At 37.3% G+C, this 20,307-nt stretch overlaps 2 protein-coding genes across 2 annotated transcripts; both read left to right on the forward strand.

The window, feature by feature from the left end:
- On the forward strand, positions 1–6,916 carry thap7 (THAP domain containing 7). Its single transcript, XM_051871776.1, has 5 exons — positions 1–125; positions 2,355–2,434; positions 2,944–3,099; positions 3,469–3,597; positions 5,145–6,916. Exons 2-5 carry the CDS (start codon positions 2,355–2,357, stop codon positions 6,697–6,699), a joined length of 1,920 nt encoding a protein of 639 aa, XP_051727736.1. The 5' UTR covers positions 1–125; the 3' UTR covers positions 6,700–6,916.
- Positions 6,917–9,002: 2,086 nt separating this feature from the next.
- Positions 9,003–11,861, forward strand: zgc:64022 (Ras-related and estrogen-regulated growth inhibitor-like protein). Its single transcript, XM_051871805.1, has 4 exons — positions 9,003–9,865; positions 9,949–10,002; positions 10,131–10,207; positions 10,547–11,861. Exons 1-4 carry the CDS (start codon positions 9,694–9,696, stop codon positions 10,961–10,963), a joined length of 720 nt encoding a protein of 239 aa, XP_051727765.1. The 5' UTR covers positions 9,003–9,693; the 3' UTR covers positions 10,964–11,861.
- The last annotated feature ends 8,446 nt before the right edge of the window (positions 11,862–20,307 follow it).

Below are 20,307 nucleotides of genomic sequence, written 5' to 3' on the forward strand. Positions count from 1 at the left end.
GTTACGTCCTATCGCAACGTCAGAGTAATGCATAGCCGTGATTGGCTGCTGCAGAAAGGCGGGTCTAATCCACAGCGCCTAGGAAGAAGAAGACGGCCATTTTCGTGAGGTCGCAGGCCTTTGTGGTGAGTTTAAAGGATGATCTTAAAAACAGAAATTGATGAGAATATTCTTTACCAGAAAAGCAGCCAGCATTTATATTCAGTAGTCTGGGTTTATATTGTTTTCAGATGAGCAACATGTTAGCTTCCGCCTTAAGTTCGGCTGTTTTAGCAGCCTGCTGTGTAGTTGCTTAAAGACGAAACTGCAGCCTCAAACACATCACATACATGAGCTGACAGCAAGTCGCATCGATACGGGCGATCGATCGCCGATAGTCGGCTGCTTGAAAAACTGCTAAAACAGAAAAATTTACGATATAGGGCCTTTTGCCACCATATGAACTGTCAGCAAAGAACTGGCATGCAATTTGAAGTAAATTAAAACAGGAAAACGTGTTAATTCTGAAAATCTAAAATAAATAATAAAATTACATTTATTTCGTGTTTACTTATTCATTTATTATTATTATTTGTATTATTATTATTATTGATGTTCTATTTATTATTATAATTATGTTCATTTATTAGGCTATATATATTATGTTTAACTTATAAAAATAAAATAAAAAAATAACTTATTATATTCTGATTTTTATTTTTACAATTTCCATTTAACTGCATCTTATTGGCAGGTGATAGTAACAATGAAAAGTTAGATCTGATCTCATTTAATTAGATCATTAAAGGAACACTCCACTTTTTTTGAAAATAGGCTCATTTTCCAACTCCCCTAGAGTTAAACAGTTGAGTTTTACCGTTTTCGAATCCATTCAGCCGATCTCCGGGTCTGGCGGTACCACTTTTAGCATAGCTTAGCATAGTTCATTGAATCTGATTAGACCGTTAGCATCTCGTTAAAAAATGACCAAAGAGTTTCAATATTTTTCCTATTTAAAACTTGACTCTTCTGTAGTTACATCGTGTACTAAGACCGAAGGAAAATTAAAAGTTGCAATTTTCTAGGCCGATATGGCTAGGAACTATACTGTCATTCCAGCGTAATAATCAAGGAACTTTGCTGCCGTACCATGGGTGCAGCAGGCGCAATGATATTACGCAGCGTCTCTCACAAATGTCTCCATGGTTGCAAGGCACGCTCCCTGTGCAAGCAGGGGGTCAGAGGCACTGCGTAATATCATTGCGGCTGCTGCAGCCAAGGTACGGCAGCAAAGTTCCTTGATTATTACGCCGGAATGAGAGTATAGTTCCTAGCCATATCGGCCTAGAAAATTGCAACTTTTCATTTTCCTTCGGTCTTAGTACACAATGTAACTACAGAAGAGTCAAGTTTTAAATAGGAAAAATATTGAAACTCTTTGGTCATTTTTTAACGAGATGCTAACAGTCTAATCAGATTCAATGAACAATGTTTACCTCTAGGGGAGTTGGAAAATGAGCCTATTTTCAAAAAAAGTGGAGTGTTCCTTTAAAGGCCACACCGGTGTGATTGGAACGTTCAGCGCCTCACGTGATCAACTGCCAAATTCAAATGTGCGTGGGCGCTTTGGCTGGCGCTAAACCAGAGACGGACGCACGCAGCGCTTTCATATATCACATATATGCAGTGTTTTCAACCAAATAATGTTTATTTTAGGTTACAGACACTTAAATACACATGAGTACTAACTAAACAATATATTTTGTATAATACACAATGATGTCTATAGAAGCGGAAATAACAACCCTTTCCATTATAATTAGACGACACGTTTTATTCATATCAGATACACATTGTGAAAGTAACTTTGAAGTTTACTCTATTCTTCCCCAGTTCACCGACTCACTTTAATGTATTTCAGGGAGAAGTGGATGAATTCACGCGTTGTAAATCCAACAGATCCGATTCTCTGTGCGGCGTAAACTAATATGGCGGCGCCCATCGCGCATACAGCAAAACACATCCATTTGCACATATTTGACAATCGGAATATCAGATATTTCATGCTATAGCTAACAAATTTGTGAATATTTTGAATAAAAAAGGAAAAATTAAATAAAAGCAGATCATCAGTCATACAGCGCTGTGGTTTGTTTTAATTTGTTGGAAACAATAAAGTGATAACGGAAACTTACGTGCGAAAGGGTTAAAAAAAAGTGTGTTTTTTTGGGGGGGGGCGGTGTTATAAAGGTAGTAGTGCACCTTGTACGTGTGGTGTTATTTTTATTTATTTTATTATTATTATTATTATTATTATTATATTACAAATCTGATTTAACATTTGTTTTTTGTTTTTTGTTGTTGTTTTTTCTTAGATGCCCAGACACTGCTCTGCTGTAGGTTGCAAGTCACGAGACACAAAAGACGTTCGGAAATCTGGAATCACTTTTCACAGGTGCACATATATGTTTCCAAATCAGTAGTGGCCATGTTGAAACCGACTTAATATTTTATTATTTGCATTCAGCCTTTTTCTTCCTGCTGTCCATGACCCTATCAGAGAACAGACCTATGGCCGACAAGTTGAGAACCACTGCTCTCTAACATGTTCATATTTCCACAGACACAGGTGGTTTCATTTTGATTAAGCATTAAAAAGCTAGTTTTAAAAATATTGCAATGAACAATTACAATAGAAAGGATATGTGATTTACAGTCTAATAGTTTGAAGACTGCCATGCCCTATGAATCAACATATGGCCAAAATTTTGGTCAGCTCAAGACAAACTATAATGATTAATATCTGCCTCCTAGTGATCAATTCACTGAACTACATGAGATTGCTAATAATAGTTTGCATTGTGTTTTGAAAAAGAGTGTTAATGAATATAATATGTCTCAGCAGTAGTTGCTCAAAGGTAATTAAATTATCTTAACTTGTTAATATTGTTTATTATGTTACAGGTTGCCAAAAAAGGGAAACCCTCGTCGCACAACTTGGATTATCAACTCTCATCGCAAAGGCCCAGAGGGAAAAGGCCAGTGGGACCCCCAGAGTGGTTTCATCTATTTCTGTTCTAAACACTTCACCCCTGATAGCTTTGAACTCTCTGGAGTCAGGTCTGCTGCTTATTAGACTCTTAACTTTTCATAGAAGCAATTACCAGAAAAAGTTTACATTTAATTCTGCTGTTAAAATACAATATATTAACATCTGGTTTCACAGACAAGGCTTAAGCTAGGCCCAGACTAAAATGCATGTTTGAGCTGTTTTAACTAAAAGAAACTTGCACTGACGTATCTTAAAATATGTTTTGTCTCAAAATGCACACCAGTAATGTTTTTTTCTAAGGAACATTTATAAAAGCTACTTAAAAGTCCTAATTGAACTAAAGCCTGCCTAATCCTGGCTTAATCTAAGCCCTGTCTGTGAAACCAGGCCTAGAAGGTACAAATAAATAAATAATGTTGATCCCTCCTTTTTTTTAGTGGCTATCGCAGACTAAAGGATGATGCAATTCCCACTGTATTCGAAATTCAGCCTCATGAAAGAGGCACTGCTGGGAAATGTGCAACAAAACGGAGAGGCAGACCTCGAAATGCGGAAAAACTTATCAGGTATCTGCAAAAATTCACCTATTTCTATTGTGCTTTCTCATGTGGAAAAAAGAATTGCACTTAATTGTATTGAACGTGTACTTTAAATCTTGTAACTGTACTTGTAGGTTATGTAATATTAATGAAATAAAGGGCCACTTTATTGTATATAAGAAGAGATCACAGTTCATGACTGTTTCTTAACACACTTAAGTACACTTTTAAAATGTACACTTTGTGATATTGTCAAATTAACAGTTTTACTTTAAAGTACATTTTAAATTATTGTTTTAATAATCGTTTGTCATGCTTTAAAGAAATAAATTAAAATTGTTAACTAACATACTAAAATACAGGTACTTGATTTTAACTGTAATGTGTTATTCGATAATATATTTAAAATACTAAATTGCAACTTCATCATTACAAATGTGTAATTAAGTATATGTGTGTGTGTGTGTGTGTGTGTGTGTCTGTGTATATATCAGTCGCGTGCAGTGGTGCAAACAATGACCTCAGTTTTTATTTATTTTTATTTTTAATTATTTTTAATTATTTTTTAATTATTTTATTTATTTTTAATTTGTAAATTCATGTCTGTTACTTTTAACGTTGTCACATTTTCTTTGTTAAATAAACATTACATTGTATTACATCAAAAAAGAAACCAAATGCAATTCTGTTTTGGATTTTTACTGTACATTAACAATGTAATTAATGTTCTATTTATTAAAACCAAGTCAATCTCATCAAGTTAGTGTTTTAAGCATTTTTACATTTATTCCAAAATAATAACTAAAGGTAGTAACAATTTAAACAATATATATTTTATTTGTGTATTGATTTTCAGCTGTTCTTTTTAATAGTCAACTTATTTTGGATCATCAGTCATGCTCTGTCACAGACACGAAAATGTATCTTTAATTTCACCAAGCTGATTGCTCACTAAAACCCCCGAAGTCATCATGTTTTTAGGTCTTTTTAAATTTGATTATGACATGACAAAGTGGTGATATCTAAGTGGGTGAGCAGTTTACTTTTTAATTAGTCTTCCCATTAACGCCATCATTTTGTTCATTCAGAGTCAGACTGACACGCAGAATGCGCACATAAACAAGAGGCGAGATTTATCGCACAAACCAATCATATCCAATCATAACCGATCATATCCAATCATAGCGCGATGGAGGCATTGCCTCCTCTCACGTGACTTTCCCCCATTCATTCTCTATTACCCCCTACAAAACCCACCGCACGCTTTAGGGGCTCCTTTCATTCTCTATAAGCTCAAGGGAGGCACGAGAGACACGGACTCCCGCTGTAACTTTACCTGTGGGTGTCGCTGTTGGACAGTGTTACTTTAGAAAACGAGTGACTTGTACACTTTTTATTGTCACATTTTGTAATATTTGCGTTGTTTTATTTTTGTAATATCGATTATTTTCTCATCCTAATTTTTTGAGGAGGCACTGCCTCCCTTGCCTCCTCGGAGGAAACGCCCCTGATATATATATAATCAATAGGAGTAATTATCAAATTACATATAAAGCTGTACTTATTTTTTCCAGTGTCAAGAACTCCAATAATAATGAAGAGTCAGAAAGCCAAGAGATCTTCAACAGTGAGACTGTGGTGCAAAAAGTAGCAGATAATGAGTGTGAAAAAGGCGAAGGGGAGGATAAGCATGATCAGCCTCCTCCTCAGCCTTCATCTGAGGCTCCTCAAACCTCTGAAGAGACATTATTAGATGACCAACCGCCTGACCCCTCTTCTCCTCAACCTTCTCCACGTCCACCTTCTCCATCCTGCTATATGAAGCGCCTTCCCCCACCTCCTGGCTTTTACTTGCCGAAAGAACACAACTACGCTCAGCTGTGCCCTCTAGTGTGGCGAAAGCGCTACGACAAAGCCATCGACAGCTTGGAGAAAGCGCTGCGTCTTCTGAGTGCCGCCCGACGGCGGGAGAACCGGCTACGCCATGCACTGCTGCGCCTCAGAGAGAACCGACTTAGGAGTACCCTATCTCGCACGCGAGACGGGGTGAAAGGAAAGGAGGCCCGGGGAGGTAGGTTTTCAAGCTGGGCTGCTCCAAAGGGACCGGGAACGAAAGGGGAGAGAGGTTGCAATCTTGAGGGATTGGAGGAGAGTGCAAATGAAGGCACAACTGATGAAATAGATCTTCTCGCTGAGGGATGGAACGGACAGGGACAGAAAAGGGGAAAAGTCACAGCGGAAGAAGAAGAAGGATGCTGTTTTTATTGCGGAAGGGACAATGAAGGAAACAAAATAAGTGTGTACAAAGAGCCAACTGTAGGACCTGATGAGATTCAAGGATCCCAAGCAAGACATAAACCTAAGAGAATCCAGGAAGTCAAAAGGAAAGCCAAGGTGCTCAAAGAACAAAAGCCAGAGAACTCTAGGACTGACGTGGCACCTGTGGAGCAACAAAGCTACTACTTGTATTACTGTGAGAGCACAGAGAATGAGGACACAATGCAGGTGGTCACCATGGAATTGCAACCGCACCAATTGAACACAGAGGAGGATGGATCTCTTGAGCTCCACAATAATACAGAAGCAATCCAGCAACTCGCTCTACTCCATCCACAGACTGACATGCACACTGCGTCTGGATCTATTCAATACTCAGCAACAATACAGGAAACGTCTACGCCATTCCATCTGCAGCAAATCCAGGTGCTTCAGCCACATCAACAACTTCTTCTCCCTGACCTTGCCACAAAGGAAAAGAGTGAAACGGAAATCGAGCAGGGAGGGGGACAGCAGTTCTACTGGATACAGGAAAAAGCTGATGATCATGTCCTACTGATGCCAGTTGCTACCGAAACGGGGGAAAGGAACAGAGTCGATGTTGAGACTGTGATTGAGACAGTGCAGCCTCAGGCAATGTTGGATAGATTTCAGTCAAAGGCCACTGAAGAAAGGGATGGACTGACTGTGAAGTGTGATTCCATGACACTGACGTCTACGGGGTGGGAAAACGGTCAGCTCACACACCAGACGGACCTGAGGCCCACAGCAGTGGGGGGAGATGTCAGAGAGAGACTGAAGGAACATTTAGAGGGGTTTCAGCTTCAGCTTAGCAGCGAGTTTATTGACTGAACTGCTCAACATGATACGTCTCTGTTATATTATTATCTAATGGTTTTATTCTCCACTTACAGAACATGCACAAACTCTTCAGTTAACTTTAGCTAAGCTATATGGAAGACATCAGCATCATTTTCATATTTTGGCAGATTATTGTTTAATAGAAATTCAATATGTTGGTATTTTAATTGGAAAGCCGTAATTCAATAAAACTCTTTGGTTACTAAAATGTGTGTGCTGGGCAATGTTTAGTAATTGGATGCATTAATACAGATGAATCATTTCTTCCTGACATTGCAGTTAGACTTTGTACAAAAAGGCCAGAATTACACAGTTAAAAGCTAAAAGAACTTACAAGAACTTGGGAAGTAATTTGAATTTGCGTTTGAATCCTACTCCATTATTTTTCCGTCTATACTGTATACTTTCATACCCATAAACACCCATTACGTAGTAGGTTTTGAAACAATTGTTTGTTCCCTCGACCATGATGATCAAGTTTTTTTTTGTTTGTTTTTTCATAAAGAATAGGCCAAAATTAAGTACCTACATCCCTTCTGTTGTTTTAGGATGGCCTCCAAAGATCTTTTTTTTTTATTTAATTTTACCTTAATAGAAGAAAAACAATTACACGCATTAAATAAAAATTAACTAGTATTACAGAGATTATAACTAGTTAATATTTTACATATGGACATTGATTTAATTTAAATATGTCCCAGACCAGAGACTGATGGGCTCCATCTACCTACATTCATTGTCAGTAGTTTGGGGTCAGTACGTTTTTTTTTTTTTTTTTTTTAAGAACACATTAAATGATGATCAAAAGTAAAAGTACTTTTACATTGTTACAAAAGATTTATTTAAAAAATAATAATAATTGATAATTAATAAATGTTTCTTGAGCACCAATTCAGCATCAGATTGGAATGATATTTCACAATATTAATGTTTTTACTGTTCTGATCAAATAAATGCTGCATTGGTGGGCAAGAGAGTTGTTTCAAAAACATTAATCATAGCAACCCCAAACTTTGAATGGTAATGTAAACATCTTAGGAATATTTTTCATTGTCACTGTCATCTTTGGCGTATAAAGCCGACTTGATTTTCAGGTGAGGGCTTAAATGATATAGCCTACCTAATTTTGTTCTTCAATTCACAAAGCAAGAGAGGGGGAGGTTTGACTGATGCAGTTAAAAAAAAAAAAAAAAAAGAAGTTTTTCTGCTGGTAGTTTTGTAACAACAGAAGTTCCATTTGCTACATTTGTTACTTTCTCACTCAGATACTGAGCATTTCCAAATAACCTCAAATAATAATAAAAACCCACAACCGCTAAGGGATCTTCTCTTTCTGCCCAGGTCAACATCTCCATTTCAGCATATATGTGACATAAAGCTGCTTTAAAGTTTAAATGCCTTATTATATTATCACAAAGGCAACAATGTATGGCACTGCAGAAAATGTCTCTCAAACAGTAGCCTATTACCGTGGTCCAAATAATCTGATAGCAGATTTTTTTTATTTTTTTTTTTATGTTAAGTTTATTCCTGTTTTCTGCAGGATTCTGTAAATCGTGTTCTTCCGCAGTTGCTGAATAAAGGAGATAAAACATGTATATATCACTGGCAGCGCATAATGCACGTAGGGCCTACAAGTAACCGTATAAGGTCTATTTGAATGTAACAATGGACAATATTACCATAACGACACCATTACCATAATGTGAATTTCCTCTCATTACATCTCAAAAACTCCCTTGCAGTGTTTACCTACCATGTATTTTAGACTAATTTAGATTTAGTATGCTTTTTAATTTATCCATTTGTTTTGTTGCAGCTATTTATAAAATGTGCTCGATTCCCCGTCATTTCTTAATGTGACCACCAGGAGGAGCAGCGTGAGTGTTGAGAAAGATTTCATTTCTTAGTCTTAAAATAAGGATACATTGGTTAATTTAAAACTTTAAAAATATATCACAAAGAAATCCAGAAATCCGTGAAAAAGGTGGAAATACTGACGATTCATTTTCCAAATTTGTCTGAGCATAATAGGTAAATTAGTCTATGTTCTATGTTGATCTATAGGCCTACCTTGTAATTTAGAGGAGAAATGTTGTTTTGGATAATTCATTCATTCCTTCATTCTCTGTTGTCTCAAACCTCTCGTAGCCTAGGCTGCTTCTAACTCTTTTGGAAGTAGAAATTGTCGCATACGCCACTTGGCGTCGCTCTTTAATAATTAGCAGAGTATGTTGACGTCAAAAAATGGACTTAGAGATTGCAGATAAACGATGAGAGCAATCATATGCTCACAGCAATGAGATTTAGAGCAGAATCTGAACAATGTAATTTAAAGAAAATTGTTATTTAACGGTGAATGAAGACCGTGGCAGCTATAAGGACCCCTCCTAAAGGCAAGCTGGAGAATTGCGTATTGTCATGAAAAAGCGTTTGCCATGGCAGATCAAGAAGGACTATATGTCTGTTGTATTGCTAATTTAATGTAGTAGTAATTGGTTGCTAAAGACAACATCTTATTTAGAAGCATTTGCAATTCATAGCCCTTCGCTGGATTGGTGTCATGCCTTGACAAGAGTCCGTAGCTTACAACGTTACTGAAATGTGATAAACCCTGAGTTATACTACTACTAATCAAAATAATAATAGTAATAAGTTATGTTATCCACAAATCAATCTACATTATATTGTTGACGTTTAAAAAAAAATAAAAAAAAAAACTTGCCGTCCGCTTCATCCATATTTCATATAGACCTACTTCACAATGGCACATTCGATAAAAAAAAAAAAAAATGTCTGTTTTGTTGTTTATTTATCTTATATACTGAACTTCCAAAAATAATATTTTCCTGTGCGTAGAGAAAAAATATTCTAATAAATTATTCCTCAAAAACAAGACGCTCTTCGTTCTGATTGGTCAGTCTGGAGAAAGCCCCGCCCAGGCATATTGAGACTATTTAAACACGCATTCTAGTGCGCTTCGCTATGTTCAACACCTGCACACTGTGGGTCTCTACCAACACTGTTCCAGCCTACCCACCAATGGTTGTTCAAGTGAAACAACGCATTCGCTACAGCAGCAAAACAATGGAAGGCAACCAGCAGAAAGTGGAGGCCAACATTTTGTTACTGGGAGCTGAGAACGTTGGAAAGTCTGGTAAGTTCTGCAGCAACCTTGCCTGTATCTTAATTTACAGTCTGAATTACAGCTCTAACGACCTTTGTTTTTATTCTTCACAGCCCTCACCGTGCGCTTTCTAACGAGGCGATTCATTGGAGAATATGGAGATATAGGTAAACAGATCAGCCTACTTGATTATCCCTTGCTTGTCTTGATCCCCATTGTGATTTGCAGTAAAATAGTCTTCGTTTTGCTTAACGGTTTTTTTGTTTTGTTTTGTTTTTTTTTCTTAAATTCACAGAATCAATATACAGTCACACCGACAAGATCGACGGGCGTGATATTTGCTTCAACATATGGGATTCGCTTTGCCCTCAGGTAAGCATCTTTTTGCAAATTCCACGATAAAAGAATGCTTGGAAGTGTTTTGCATGGCAGTAGTATGGCAAGCCATTTTAACATTTAACATAAATATTTCTTAAAACGATCGACTAGTTGTACATTTTATTAAATAAATCAGTTACAACTAGCAGTTGGGATATGTGAACTAACATCTAAAAAAAATTACAAATAAATCACTAATTAATACTAACTTTTGGGATGGTTGTGAGTGACCAATAAACTAGTAGTGCCTATTGAATAGTTGCTGGTAATAAGTACCAGCAAAAATTGGAGTAAATAAGTGAATAGAAGTAATTAATAAATATTTTGTTTCAGAATGGAGAGGAGTCAGGATACATCAGCGACAGACAGCTGCAGTGGGCGGACGGCTACATCCTTGTTTACAGCATCTGTGACCGCGCCAGCTTTAATGTGGTGCGGCAACAAGTGCAGTGCATACGACAAGCCAAGCAAAAACTGGCCAGCACAGCTCAGATCATAATCGTGGGGAATAAGAGAGACCTCCAGCACCGACGTACAGTGTCAAGTGAGGAGGGCCGGCTGCTGGCGCTCTCGGCGGACTGTGGGTTTTTTGAGGTCTCTGCTGCTGAGACATACCACGGAGTGCTGATGGTGTTTCACGAACTGTTTGAGCTCATACGAGAGGCAAGGGCACTCAAGAAGGGCACCGCAGGCTTCAAAGGTATCGTGAGGAGCATGTCGGCCGTATTTGGAAGGAAGCGGACTGAATAGTTTTACATTTTCCCTTTAAAGCGGTGGAAGATTCGGGGATAATCCATATTGGAACAAAGACTGATTATTGATCTCAACTGGATTTTTGCAAGTTGACAATCTTAGGGGCCATTCACACTGTGTTCCGTCTGTGCTATTTTTAGTTGGTCTATGTATGGACAGACATCTTTGGCCATTATGTCGCTGTTTTTTGCCACCTTACACCATGAGCATCACTTAAGGTGGCTGTCAAGTTAAAAGTAGTTCAATTACAAAAAATGTCTCTAGACCCACTTCTGTTTTATTGCTTTGTTCTGTTTTTGAATGAAGAAACTTGTCCTGTGTGAAAGGCCCCATGTTTATGAATGTTCTAAGAATGTTCAATTTAGATTTAAGTTTAAAAATAGTACTATGTCTCATTGCTCAGTTTTTTTTTTTTTAATATACTGTATGTTGTAAACTGTCAGTTCTCTCTTTGTACTTCTATCAGTTTTAGTGTAGCTAATAAGTGCAATTGTTGGCTCAATGCTTCTTAGCCCCTATGCAATTAAATGACACAGGCTCTAAAATGTGGCCTCCAACACATGATACATGAATATTGTGACAATGTAGCATTTTTCAGTGAAAATGTTCAGATTATTTAAATTGTTTTGCTCTAAAGTCCATGCATAATGGTCATATAAAGTGCTAAAAGTGGAAGACTTTCTTTTTACAGTCATGTAAATTGACATTATTTCAAAATTATGCCCATTTTTACCATGGTTGAGCCTTAACATTGAGTATAATCTATTTTTAAAGTCCTAACTGTTTCATTCAATGCATTAGTGTTGCTAACTGTTAAATACAGATGATTGTATATATTGCAAGTGCAAACCATATGCTAATATTGTTTTATAATAAAACATGTTAAAGATTTCAATTTTTCTGTTGCTTTTTTAGGTATAGTTACAGCACAATGTGCTGTTCCATTGAATAATCAAATGACCATATTTTGCCAAATACATAAATGTAATGCATCCTTTATAATCTGCATCTTATCTTAAAATGGCGATTGGCCTCCTTGCTTCCTAATAGCTCTGACTCAATAGTTACTATTCAGACTGCTGACAATGACATCCTTAATATATGAATTCAAGATTGAGGTCCTGGGAAATGTCTACTTATGATCAGCAACAGCACATACATTTCAGACTCTACTGGATTCACTGGTATCAACAATGTTGGCAAGGAAAAATCCTGGAAAACTGACCTTCTGACTGAAATGTGTTTAGAATTGAATTGTTAACAGAGAGCAACCTTGTAGACTAAATTAAGGACTGGCACTCAATCTTCTTGCAAAGACCACACCCTATCCTTTTATTCATATTAATATTTACACTTACTACTGACCTAGCGTGTACTGTTTTTTTTTCACCTGTTCAATGATTTTGAGTTTTTTTGATTTTACACATTTTGAAAGACCAGACCACTATTTCAGCATTAAGCAGAAAAATGTCCATCACCTTTTGTCCCTGTAAGATCAAGATAATCACACATTATGTGCATGACATTAGGGTATAATGTATTAAAGAAATGAAACTACAAAAATTCAATTACACTGAAAGCCTAAATTGAATGATTTATTACCTTTGTTTCCTTGCACCCCGTCAGTCTTAATCCCTAAACATGAGTAAATTACAAAGCTCTGTCAATCTTAAAGGGTTAGTTGACCCAAAAATGAAATTTCTGTCATTAAGTACTCACCTTCATGTCATCCCAAACCTGTAAGACCTTTGTTCATCTTCAGAACACAAATTAAGATATTTTTGATGAAATCCAAGGGTATCTGATCCACACAAAGGCAGCAACGACATTGCATCTTTTGAGGTCCAGAAAGGTACTAAAGACATCATCATTGCGACGTGACTACAGTGGTTCAACATTAAGATTATGAAGCGACGAGAATACTTTTTGTGCGCAAAAACAAAACGAAAATAATGACTTTATTCAACTAATTCATCTGTCCCCTGCAGGGGTGTTTCCTCCGAGGAGGCAAGGGAGGCAGTGCCTCCTCAAAAAAACTGGATGAGAAAATAATCGATATTACAAAAATAAAACAACGCAAAGGTAACAAAATTTGACATTAAAAAGTGTAAAAGTCACTCGTTATTCTAAAGAAACACTGTCAAACAGCGACACCCGCAGGTGAAGTTACAGCGGGAGTCCGCGTCTCTTGTGCCTCCCTTTTGCTCATAGAAATAAAGCAGAGCATGGTTGGACATGATTGGTTTGTGCGATAAATCCCGCCTCTTGTTTTCGTGCATGTTCTCGTCGAATCGGCCTGAATGAAGACAGTGATGGCGTCAATGGGAAGACTAATTAAAAAGTAAGTAAACAACTGTCACTTAGATATCACCACTTTATGTCATGTCAAAATTAAACTTAAAATGACCTAAAAACGTGTTTTTAGTGAGCAATCAGCATGGTAAAATTAAAGGTACATCTTTGTGTCTGTAAGTGACCAGTGTGTACAAGCTTGATGACTGCTGAAAATAAAATGACTATTAAAAAGAAAAGCTGAATATTAGTTTATAAATAATATATATTGTTTAAATTGTTACTGCCTTTAGTTATTATTTGGGAACAAATGTAAAAATGCGTAAAAACACTAACGTTAACTTGATGAAATTTATACTTGGTTTTAATAAATAGAACATTACATAGTGTAAAAATACAAAATAGAATTGTATTTGGTCTCTCTTTTTATGTAATGTTAACTTAAACAGAAAAATTGTGTAACAGGGACATAAATGAGGACTTTGCCTCCTCATTTTAAACCACCACCGCACACCACTGGTCCCCTGTCATACTGGTACGCTATTTTCGTTGCAGAGCTTCAGTGTTTATGTCTGAACGCAGGCGCAGTATTGGTCGGCTCCTGTGTCAACATCACATGCATGCGTCGTACTGCTCACGTGACCAGAGCCGGCCAATAATGAGCCGCCGTTTGGATGTAAACACTGAAGCTCTGTAACAAAAATAGCGTAGGAGAATGACAGGGGACAGATGAATCAGTTGAATAAAGCTGTTATTTTTGTTTTGTTTTTGCGCACAAAAAGTATTCTCGTCGCTTCATAATATTAATGTTGAACCACTGTAGTCACGTTGACAGTCTTTAGTACCTTTCTGGACCTCAAAAGGTGCAATGTCGTTGCTGCCTATGTGTGGATCATATACCCTCGGATTTCTTCAAAAATATTTTAATTTGTGTTCCGAAGACAAACGAAGGTCTTACGGGTTTGGGATGACATGAAGGTGAGTATTTAATGACAGAAATTTCATTTTGGGTGAACTAAAACTTTAATCTTAGTTCTGTTAAAACGCTTCCTCTTGTCAACTGAGTACTTTTGTAAAGCAACCCATTTTTTCCCTTGTGCAAATAAAGTGGTAATCTTCCTGGCCTTATAATGGAAGTAAAACTGTTGTGTCCCAAGTCCAGACACCTGAGCATCACATGTTCATTCATTCACATATAAGCAAGCTCAGAGCGGATCAGATCACATGTAGGGCCCATTGCTGGCAGTTACATAGGATCTATGTGGGATTTCTGTACATGACTTTACTGCTCCTACAATAAATATGACTAATCAACAGATATATTGTGATACACATTGGTAATAACACCAAAAATTAGTGCAATGAAAATGTGTATCATATATACCAAACTGTGGCCAACGTATTGACTCATATACAGTACATGAATCCTAAAGCATACAGTACTTATGCAGGTTTTCCACAAGCTTTGAGGAGGCAAAAAGAACCAGTTTGCTTGTCCACTCTTTAGAAAAAACAATTCTTAGAAGTGAATGAGAGTATGACTATATATTAATTGTCTTATTCTTCAGTACAGAAAAGAAAGAAAAGGGAAAATAAAAAGATTGAGAAAGAGAAAGGGGCAGCTGGGTCTTTCTGACAGTGCCCCCCTCCAGCCAAGTGGGCACTTTGCGGGGGAGCTGACTGAGACCGTGAAAGCTGTTGCTATGCGCACCACAATAATCCTCGTCAGTGTGTATAATGACATCATTAACGCAGACGTGTCTCCATCCAGAGAACGCCTCAGTGACACACCAGCCTGAATTCCTCCTACAACCATGTGTACGCTAACGTTTACCCACAAGCATACGCATGAATATTCACAGTGTGCCATGGGGTATCATTTTCTGGCATATTTTATCATGCTTTCACGGCAGAGGCAACAATAAGGGGGTCTTTCTCAGGAAATGGTGCAATATATGACATTTCATCACTTCATTTGAAAAGGTTACCTCTGAGCTTTCAGGAAATCATATTTTCCCATTTCAACACAAAGTGCCAGGGCTGTAAGCATCATAAATACTGAGAGTCTACATCTGGGGGCTCTTTTCCCATCAGCATTCTTATTAGCCTATATCTGATCCAAAATATGTGTCAAGAAATGAAAATTCGCCCTATCTTTAAATGCATGTTATAGATGTTATTGTTAATAATTCATCCAAGCATATGTTTCCTTTAAAAAAAATAACCTTGTAATGTTTAATCAAAATGTCATTACTCAATCTTCTGGTGAAACGATAGACTTCTCTTTGGTGACATATGCGGTTATATAGTCCACTTAAACCCTCCACAAACAATTGCAACCATGAACATTATTTTCAATAATCTGTTACACTGTACATCACAATACAAAAGAAAAGAAGAAAACACATGAAAACTCCCGTTTCATTGCAATTTTAAAACCTTTACCTAACCTTAAAGAACACCATTATTTGAGCCCCATCCCAGTATGGAATTCACATGCTTAGAATTAGAATATATACCTGATAGTATTAGCCTTATACTAAATCACACATTGTAACTGACAAAAATGTTTGTAACCCATGACATTTCTTATTCAAAACATTTTTTTTTTTTTTTTTTGGCCGATCATCTTACATTTAAAATGTTTTGGAGTTGAAAGTAATGGGGTTGAAGATCTAATAACAGACAGTATATCCAGCAAATATCATCTCACTACATCATATTATTGACAAGTCACTATTTATTCCAAGATACACGCTCCGAACCACTGATTCGAAACAAAAGATTTGTAAAGCTTCAAAGCTTCATGAAGCAGTGTTTTGAAATCACCCATCACTAGATATTGTTGAATAAAGTCGTTATTTGTTTTTTTGGTGCACAAAAAGTATTCTCGTCACTTCATAACATTAAGGTTGAACCACTGTAGTCACATGAACTGTTTTAAATACGTCTTTAGCAGCTTTCTGGGCATTGAAAGTGTTCATTATCTTGCTGGCAATGCAGGCCTCACTGAGCCATCGGATTTCATCAAAAATATCTTAATTTGTGTTCCGGAGATGAACGAAGGTCTTACGGGTGTGGAACGACATGAGGGTGAGTAATTAATGACAATTTTTTATTTTTGGGTGAACTAACCCTTTAAGTGTAAAAATGATGAAAAACTAATAAAGATTGTAAGAGAAATGTCTAAAACTTGTAGATTGTTTTTAATCAATAACCCATTTAAAAAGAACTATACAAATTGACTGATAATCTAATAAAAAACAAATTATTATTGCAGTTTACTAAGACCAACAATATAAAATGGAATTGCTCGAATGGTTTTAAAATTAATTTACTCTTTTGTGTATCTTTTGTGCATTTTGTCAGTGCACTTTCATAGCCTGTGTTCATGTTTTGGCCTTTAAAATGATAAAAGTAAATCTCTCTCTACCGTAGAAATGCCCAGATATCAAGGCCTTGTTTGCATCCTTATTTGAACTTATGTAAGATAACAACATCTCAAGGTTCCCGTCCATGGAGGCAGCAGAACAATGAAGATGTCTCTTCAACTCTATCTGTCTGTCTCTCACTCTCTTTGTCCTTTTGCTGCTCTTCCTAATTTCATTTTAAGAGATAAAGAGTGCCTTCGGGTGTGTGAGGTGAGTCAGGGACAAGAGGGATTGTGGGAACAGACAGGCTCTGAACACTGCGTACATATGGGATCCTGCACGTACAGATGTAGAACACTGAGTCAAGTGCTCTTCAAGAGGTAAGAGTGCTTCAATCAAGCACAACTGCTACTGCGTGTGTAGAGTACTGTGTAGTTAGAGATTGTCACCATTTATTCAAAGAAGATTCAGAGTGTGTTCACACTTGTAGTTCGGTTCTTGGTTCTTGTGGCCCGGACCAAAAAAGTATGGTATGTAAGGCTCAGTGGTGTGTGGTGGTGGTTTAAAATGAGGAGGCAAAGTCCTCATTTATGTCCCTGTTATACAATTTTCCTGGTCAAGTTAACATTACATAAATAGAGAGACCAAATACAATTCTATTTTGTTTGTTTTTTTACACTATGTAATGTTCTATTTATTAAAACCAAGTATAAATTTGGTTAACGTTAGTGTTTTTATGCATTTTTACATTTATTCCCAAATAATAACTAAAGGCAGTAACAATTTAAACAATATATTATTTATAAACTAATATTCAGCTTTTTTTTTTAATAGTCAATTTATTTTCAGCAGTCATCAAGCTTGTACACACTGGTCACTCACTCACAGACACAAAGATGTAGCCTTCCTTTAATTTTACCACGCTGATTGCTCACTAAAAACACCCTGAATCATCATGTTTTCAGGCCATTTCAAGTTTGATTTTGACATGACATAAAGCGGTGATATCTAAGTGACAGTTGTTTACTTACTTTTTAATTAGTCTTCCCATTGACGCCATCACTGTCTTCATTCAGGCCGATTCGACGAAAACGCGCACGAAAACAAGAGGCGGGATTTATCGCACAAACCAATCATGTCCAATCATAACCGATCATATCCAATCATAGCGCGATGGAGACATTGCCTCCTCTCACCTGACTTTCCCCCAATCATTCTCAATTACCCCCCACTAAACCCACCGCACGCTATAGACCTTATGTAGCCCCGCCCCTTTTCAGCGCTGCGCTCGTTGTCTTTTGTCTTCCGGTTTGTATTTCAACAGCAGTCTTATGTATTTATGAATGAACTGCTCGTTTTAAAATTTTCCTGGTCTACTGACATTTGTTAAGACATCTGCTTTAAACATTACAATGCTCACGATAATTTTCATTAACTCTACAACAAGTTAATTCACTTCCACAGCTAATTATTCTTTGACAGCGATGCCATAGAAATATACAGAGCTACCGCAAAAACGGAAGTTCAAAGACAATATTATAAAGATGTCGGCGCGCTTGTTTCTGTGGTGCATAAGGTCTATAGGGGCTCTGCTTTATTTCTATGAGCAAAAGGGAGGCACAAGAGACGCGGACTCCCGCTGTAACTTCACCTGTGGGTGTCGCTGTTTGACAGTGTTTCTTTAGAAAAACTAGTGACTTTTACACTTTTTAATGTCAAATTTTGTAACATTTGCGTTGTTTTATTTTTGTAATATCGATTATTTTCTCATCCGGTTTTTTTGAGGAGGCACTGCCTCCCTTGCCTCCTCTGAGGAAACGCCCCTGGTAAGGCTGCATCTCCTATATTGACATTTTCTGCTTGTCCGGCACTTGTCTGCTGTAACTTTTAGCATATTTCCTATAACAACGTCTGAAGTTTACATTTTACGTGGCGTGCGAAAGTCACATAAACCATGCGAAATCCAATCAGAGCAGTTAAACTGAAACAAATTTCCAGAAATGTGAAAGTGACATGACGTGTGGCCAAGTATGGTGTCCCATACTCAGAATTTGTGCTCTGTATTTCACCCATCCAAGTGCACACACAGCAGTGAGTAGTGAACACACACCCAGAGCAGTGGGCAGCCGTTTTTGCTGCAGCACCCAGGGAGTGATTGGAGGTTAGGGGCCATGTTCAAGGGCACCTCAGTTGTGGGTAATAAGAGTGGAAGAGAGCACTTACTGAGACTCCAACCCACGACTTTTGGGTTACAAGTCTGACTCTCTAACCATTAGGCCACAACTGCTCCTCACCACTGCATTTAATGTAATTTTTTGCCATTAACAGTTGCTAAATCTGATCAGATTTCAATCAGATATGCACAAATGTTTTAATCAAACCAAACCTGTCAAGTGCGAACATACCCTCACTCTGCTCTTCATCATATATGGTACAATCTGAATAAACATCATTGCATGAACATCTAAAATGCTAAATTAACAATAAACAAACAAATAAATAAACAATGCACAATGTAGAATAGTTTGTGTAAATTGCATCAAACTTGTCCTAGAATATCACTGACACAATGAGCAGAGATTATACTAAGATTATCATTTAGGGAAGATGGGCTGAAGAAACGGTCATGCTTATTTAACTACAACAGAAGGATGCAGAAAAGATGTGTGCAGTGCATGTATTTGATTTGAAAGGTTTGATTTAATAAGAGGGATGAGACGGGAGAGTAATTTAGGTGATGGCTCTTGACCAGCCACTGCATTAGAATGAGGCCTGATTACTGGATATTGTGCTTCACTATAAAATGTCTTAACTAACGCTGATGTCAGAGCTTCATCAGGCTCTCCATCTTATTCCACTCTTCGCTCCTGCTCTTCTTCCATCTAATCAGACACACCTGCAGCCCATTTCAACTCATTATAGACTAGATGTTGGCTGCGTCCGAAAGCTTAAAGGGATAGTTCACCCAAAAATGAAATTTCTGTCATTAATTACTCACCCTCATGTCGTCCCAAACCCGTAAGACCTTTGTTCATCTTCGAAACACAAATTAAGATATTTTTGATGAAATCCGAAAGGTATCTGAACCACACAAAGGCAGAAACATCATTGCACCTTCTGAGGTCCAGAAAGGTATTAAAGACATTGTTAAAATAGTCGACGTGACTACAGTGGCTCAACCTTAATGTTATGAAGAGACAAGAATAATTTTTTGTTCAAAAACAAAACAAAAATAACGACTTTATTGAACAATTTTTTCTCTTCCCTGTCAGTCTCCTACGCTGATCACGTAGTGAATCGTTTACATCTGAACGCCGGCTTTTGAAGGAAGCATAGATGTATCTTTCGCTGCCCTTGATATCCCACAATCCTGTGTGTTCCATTCCATTCTGTGACAGTTAAGCTAAAAAAGAAAGATGGTGTCTAAAAGTTGCGGTTGGTCGATAATTTGAGAGTAAATGTACGTGTCTGACCAAAGTTTTCCACTTTTGATGTTATTTCTAGTGAATTAGTATTGTAGTAATCAAATATTCGCTTAAAGGTGTGTACATTTTAGCAGCATCTAGCGATGAGGTTGCGAATTGCAATATAGAGAAGCTACGGTGGCCGACACAGGACAAAGATGTCATGAGACAGCAGAGAGTAGCCAGTCAAGCAAATGTGCTCCGTAGAGCAGTT

The sequence above is a fragment of the Ctenopharyngodon idella genome, chromosome 19, assembly GCF_019924925.1.
Source record: "Ctenopharyngodon idella isolate HZGC_01 chromosome 19, HZGC01, whole genome shotgun sequence".
Lineage (NCBI taxonomy): Eukaryota > Metazoa > Chordata > Actinopteri > Cypriniformes > Xenocyprididae > Ctenopharyngodon > Ctenopharyngodon idella.